This window comes from Bison bison, unplaced genomic scaffold (genome assembly GCF_000754665.1).
Source record: "Bison bison bison isolate TAMUID 2011002044 unplaced genomic scaffold, Bison_UMD1.0 scf7180017864050, whole genome shotgun sequence".
In the NCBI taxonomy this organism is placed as follows: Eukaryota; Metazoa; Chordata; class Mammalia; order Artiodactyla; family Bovidae; genus Bison; species Bison bison.
In genome coordinates this window covers 2,774,376-2,780,863 of record NW_011494622.1, presented here as the reverse complement: position 1 = coordinate 2,780,863, position 6,488 = coordinate 2,774,376, and the positions used below count along the sequence as shown (strand labels likewise).

Here is a 6,488-nt window from a genome sequence, read left to right as displayed (position 1 = left end):
CCTGGGTTATTATTTAAAGTCCATCAGGTCTACTAAGGGAGACATATGGGTTTTCCTTCTAAGCCTTCCTTAGCCCTGTGGCTCAGATGGTAAAGAATCTGCCTTCAATGCAGGAGACCCAGGTTCAACCCCTGGGTTGGGAAGATCCCCCTGGAGAAGGGAATGGCAACGTACTTCAGTATTCTTGCCTGGAGAAGCCCATGGACAGAGGAGCCTGGTGGGCTACAATCCATGGGGTCCCACAGTTGGACATGAGTGAGCGACTAACACTTTCTAAGCCTTAGAAAGATATCTCGTTAGATTCAACCTAAGTGGTTGCAACCTCGACAGGTTCTACCAGGAGGTAAAGGGTAAATCCAGTGAATGAGAGAGAGAGAGAGAGAGAGAGAGAGAGAGAGAGAGATGATGGGGAGACGAAAAAAGAAGGGGAGGGACAGGGGAGGAGGAGAAGGAGAGAGAGAGAGAAATTGCCTTCCCGGGAAGAGCATCATGGATGAGTCCTGGGGACGGTTTTCCTGGTGTTCTGTGGAGCAGCTATGCTAAAATCTCCCTCACATTCACTGTGGAGGAAAATTTGGGTAGGACTGTTTCTTCACCTCTGTGGTCGTTAATCACTTCTGTGATAGAACTCAGGTCCACCAGGGCCTTTGGTGTGTTCCTTATATTCTCCACTGTTCCATTTTCAGCCTTTCAGTCACATCAGAGAATGAGTCATTTTAACCCCTTGGGCATTTCTGCTCCCCTCACGGCTCACTGATAAAGTTAACGTGAAAATTTTACAGAATTCACTGTGACCCTGTGGATGGCTCATAAATCCTGTCAGTTCTAGGCAGCAAGTTAGGCTGGACAGAAAGAGCCATTGTGGGTGGAATTCAGGAATTCTTTGTACACGTGTAAAAAGAAGGCAATTTCCCTTCCCAGTGCAGGCTGAACGCTGTGGTTAGGGCTCAGCTCACGATTCACCTTAGGAGCAGGAAGGCTAAAATGTTCCTCCACTGCCTTGCCCCAGAAATCACAATTTATGCTTCTAATTTTTAATTTTCCTTAGCTTAGGTCCCAGAAGGATTTATTGAATTCGCTTTGTGGAACCCATTAACTCTAAACTGAATAATGATGTTACTCTAGGCTTACGATCCGTTTATAGCAAATTTGCTACATACAAGACTCTAAGAATCTTCTATTCCTCCATGACGGAGTTTTAAGTCTGTGCATACATGAAAAGATTTACTCACTTTACCTAAAAGTGATTCGTAATTAACTGACATCAAGAGACCATGCTTGCAGAGGTGGTGAATAGCAAATGAGAACTCTGGAGAGAGAGGATGTTCATCACGCGGCTTAAATTACAAGGCAGGAAACGCGAATGGCTTATCAGTGTCTTTGGGACTCTGGCTTAACTCTGTACTTCAAGTGGGTAATAGTGACTTATAACTAATTTTTAATTTTTCACTGCCTTGGTAGGATCACCAAAGCTGAATTTATAAATCACTTAGGGAAAACTTAGATAAATATTTAACGTGTGTGTGTATGCAAATCTATGGTCTTTCTTTTATAAATCTTTTTAGAAGTGAGGAAGTCATTAACATTGCATGGCAGACTTTCTCATCGAAGGTGAGGCAGGCTGAGGAGCTGGAAATATTGGCAGGTGGTGGGGAACTCAAGACATGTGCCCTGTCAGAGGGTCTAGGGCATCTTTATATATTGAAAAATGCTTGTCAGGACTCTGAATTATGGCAGCTTTGGAAAGACTCATGCCCCGAGGGACTGGTGGTGGCAAGGCATGTCCCTTGCATTTCCTGGCTGGTGTTACAGGGAGGGGGCTTCCAGGTGGCGCCAGTGGTAAAGATGTGGTAAAGATGCGCCTGCCGATGCAGGAGACATGAGACACGGGTTGGATCCCTGAGTTGAGAAGATCCCTGGGAGGAGAGCGTGGCAACCCATTCCAGTATTCTTGCCTGGAGAATCCCAGGGACAGAGGAGCCTGGAGGGTTATGGTCCATAGGGTTGCAAAGAGTCGGACACGCCTGAAGCGACTGAGCACACACGTTACTGGGAGTCTGTGGGCTACAGTGGGGGGTACTAGCTGACAGGGCATCTCTGTTCACCCGGATTTGAGCCACTTCTGTGAACCTGGGCAACTCGCTCACACGTCTCTAAGTGCCTTCCGGCTCCCGCTTCTAGAATTCGATGCATTTCACAGGGTGCTGGAGTCAGCTCCCCTCTTGGAAGGAAAGTGGGGTGGAATCTGGGTACTGGAGGACTGGGAAGAGCTCTGTGGCCCTTCAAGGCTATCCCTGGGTGGGGCGACTCCACTCCGCAGGAGCACAGATAGCAACCCAGGCGGGCAGGGGGGCAGATTCTGGCCCAAGGGGACCTCCTTCTCCTCTGAACTCGGGCAGCCCGCTGCTGTGGGTGCTGTCCAGGTGGCTTTGGCCACAGACAGGGCGCGATGCAGACCAGCGCCCTGCCGCTGCCTCTTTTGGAGTCCTCCATTTCTAGAGCATCTCACATAACAGATTTCCTGCTCAGCGGGTGAGAGAAGCAGCTTCATTTGGGAGCAGGCCAAGACAGAAGGAGAAAGAAAAGGTGGCCCACAGAGAGGGTGGTGGGCTTGGTTAGGGCGGCATCAAAGACAGAAACCTCCCATCATCTTTAAAGTGCTTGGGGACTGGTGTTGAGAGCAGGCGTCATACGTATGTGCGGGACCGTCACTTAAAACCACATCCAGTGATTATGTCACGTGTGCAGCATGTTAACATCTGAAGGCGCATCTCACAGGAGGCGCAGCTGTGTATTCCATGCCCAGACAATTCTGCTACAAAGAAACAATTTTCACCTACATTTTTCTTTGCATTCGTTCAGACATGACCTCTGGGGAAAGCGGTGTGGAAAATGAAAGCAGCAATTCGCATGTGTTTTTCTGCACCCCCCACCCCCTATTTGAGGGTTAATCCCTAGTAAGAGGAGAAAAAAGAAATAGACCCTTTGGCTGAGTGGAGTGACCTGATTCTTCCTGGATCAACATGTTATCAGGTTGAGGTTGTCACTGCAAAGCAAGGATGATGAAGCCTGCCTTTTCAGACTAAAATCAAAGCCTTGGCCGGCCAGGCTGAAACTGCTGACCTAAGCATCCCCTAATCAGGCGGTCTATATGTAGATTTAGACATCTCCAGGAGGCTAGGAGACTATCAGGCCCAAACTGATTATTCTAATCAAGTGTTTTAATTAAGCACTTATTGCCAGGATCACAGGAACGGGGCCTGCTCTCAAGGAGTAATGAGCAGCATCTTTTTCCTCCTCCTTCTTCACGGTGATGAGGTTTGGCTTTGTAAAGGTACATTTAACATTTTTTCTAAAGTAGGCCATGGAAAGAGTTTTCTGTGAATGGCACACTGACGAACAGGCTGTCTGGCCAGCGGACACCACAATTAGAAAAGAAAAGAAAAGGTATGATCAACTGGGTTGCAGACAAATCAATACCCCAGCAACTGCATCTATTTGCATCTTCCACCCCCAAAACACAAAAGGAATCCTGGCTGGCCCAAGATATTTTTAAAAAATATATATAAAACACACACACATTGGGTTGGCTTTTATTGGAATGCCTAGATGCAATCTATAGTCATCAAGTTATGGAAAATTCAGGTCACATATAAAGTTAAGAAGGCAAATGAAAAGAACAATACAAATCAGACAAAATTTACATCTCAAAATATCATGAAAGCATTTTGACTGGCTTTGCCTAAAATACTTTGAATATCAATTTCTTTTTTGTAAGCTAATTTTTTTCATTATACAGCCCCCTTCCCACCCTCCCAACTCTTAGAAAAAGGTCTTTTGTTTACATATTCCCCAAGGTCACTATTTCTTGTAAAAGCATGTCCAGATCACAAGTCTTTTTAGAAAGAAATAGGCTCATTATACCCACTAACAAGACACTAATTGGGTTGATTTGACTTCACCTAACATAAGCACCAGGAGAAGACTCCAAATCTGTTATTTACTGGTGCCAGTGTGAAGGACCAGTCCACGTCAAGAGGAGGATAAGGTTATGATTTTACTTCCGTCATGTGGTACAAGCTTTTTTCATGGTCAATACATCTGAAATATTTCTGAGAATGTAGACTCAGAGCCTATTTCAACCAAAAGTACTTACAGCATGCTAAATACAGCCCTGCAAAAATGCCATGGAACAGAACTGCAAACACCTAAGTTAACAGTTAGAAAATCAAATGTAAAACAGAGCCATGTTTATGTGGTTTGAAATCTCAAGAGTTGTCTAAACTGGGGCTTCATAATACTCGCCAGAGGATTTCCAGGATAAAAAATATTACTGCTAATCTGTGCTTTCATTCTAATAAAATATCAGCATTCATTAGAAGATTAATTACTTCGGTATGCTCTACCAAATACACAAAGACAGTAATAGCACTGATACTGTAAATTCAGTAGCTATTTTGAAACTTTCCCAGCCCATCTGTTTAATAAACACACCTACTGTGCAATTTAGAGTATGTGATACATACAAAGCAGTTAGAAAATTAATTTTCAATACATCACTTGAACCTTTATATTTACGACATGTTCACTTGCTATGTTTTATCACCATTATACATAGAGGAAAACAGTGTGTACTATAGCTCAATGAACTGAGAAAGGTTTTCTAAAAATATTTTTGTGGCTGAATTTAGTGCTCACGAAAGAGACGTGCCAGAGTGGCTGAGCTGCAAGGAAGCGCAGATGCTTGGTGCGCTGGCACGCGGGCGGCAGGAGGGCACGGCTCTCGGTTCACTTCCAGCGGATCCGCCACCCCCAGCTTCCCCGAGACACAGCAGAGGCTCCCATTCAAACCAGCTCCGAGCTGGCTGGGTCGTTTGGGCTTACGGGAGCTTTTGATCTCCCCTTGACGTCCCTCTTTGTGACCTGAGGGTCCAAACTCGAGACTAGCTGAGTGACCCTGACCTTCCCTGTCTGGGTGTCTCACCGCAGCTCGGTTTCTGCTAGCTTGCCAAGATCTTAAGACATGTGTAAGGTGACGACTAACTACATTAGCTCCTTTCCCGCTCACAAAGCATCTGATGGGGGTCTTGCGCCTCCATCATGAAAAGAGGCTTCAAGGAAGGTAACAGTAAAACCCTGGGGTTAATGGTATCAACTCCCCCATAGACTTTTTAGGGGCGGAGAGAGGGACAATGCCTCCTGCGCTGTTTTATGTATTTTTGGGTTTGTGTTTCGTGGCTTCCGTTACATTCCACCAGCCTTAGTTTTCTACCGTGCCTCTTAGCTGACAGTGGTTGAGGACACTGGCCTGATGAAAAAGAGGAGGAGGAGAAAGGAGGTCTCTGATTAGCCACCCACGGAGGATCGCACAGTCTATCCATCTAGTGATAGAAAGTTGCACGTTTTTTTTTTTTGTTTGTTTTGTTTTTCAACCTAATACAAAAATATTAACACATCTGGACATTATAGGCATAAGTCGTTATATCTCTACAATATAATAATTTATACTGTACAGCTATAACAGATAACAAAAGGTGCAATCCTTTTAAAAAAATCACACAGTTCACATGTTTTTATCGTTTTATTTTTTAAGTATAAACTTTTTAAACACTTTACATAAATTAACTCCTCTGAGACTAATATCTGATGTACAGTAAATTGTAATTCATATAAAAATCCATAAACAACTTGTCTCACATAATTTACAAAAAAATCAGGGTTTCCTTTGCTTATCAGTGACAAGGATTCTATTTGCCAGTTTTCTTCCCCCCAAGGCAAACCACATGAGCATTGTAAAATTCCTTAGAAATCCCTGCCCTGGCAGCAGAAGTCACGTGTGCCAATGTCCTTTTACAAACCAGCACAGGGAAAGCAGTTGGGTTGTCTAGAAACAGTAACTTTGCCCCACATTTTAAAATTAACAGATATATATCACATCCTATGCAGAGAGACTACTTCTTGTAAGCAAAGGTCGACAACGGTAATACCTGGAAACACTGTATGCCTTTCTACCTTCGTCAGATACAGTGCCTCAGAGAACAAGATGGCCCAGAAGCAAAAGGTTTGGGCCGCTTTCTTTAATGATCCGTTTTTCCTTGGAATACTTGCAGTCCAACTGAGTGCAGCGATATGCATATGTAAACATATTCTTTAAAGCCGATCACCTTTTAAGGTCATTCAGAAGGAAGTCTTTTGTTTTCTTTTTGTGTGTGTGTGTGGATTTTTTAAAATAGCAGTCTGGTTCTCTCGGAAGGCTCTTCGGTGCCGGAGAGTCCCCCCTCGGATTGTGCTACAGACAGATCTGAGCAGAGGTGGGGGAATGGGGGGTGCTGGGGCTGGAGGGGCAAGTGGCGCCCCGCCGGCTCGGGTCCCCGCAGGGGTGGTGGCGGCGGCGCGCGCCTCCCTGCCGCCGGCCCGGGGGTTACCTCTTGCCGATCTCGCTCTGGCGGAGGAACTGGATGTTGTTGGCGCTGTCGGCTAGCTCGGGG

At 45.3% G+C, this 6,488-nt stretch overlaps 1 protein-coding gene across 1 annotated transcript in view; it reads right to left on the bottom strand.

The window, feature by feature from the left end:
* Positions 1-6,224: 6,224 nt before the first annotated feature.
* The window catches only part of TENM3 (teneurin transmembrane protein 3), a 588,433-nt gene continuing 588,169 nt past the window's right edge, over positions 6,225-6,488 (bottom strand). Inside the window, exon 29 of the mRNA XM_010835814.1 lies at positions 6,225-6,481. Coding sequence (XP_010834116.1) covers positions 6,225-6,481 — 257 coding nt within the window. The remainder of the gene's footprint in view (positions 6,482-6,488) is intronic.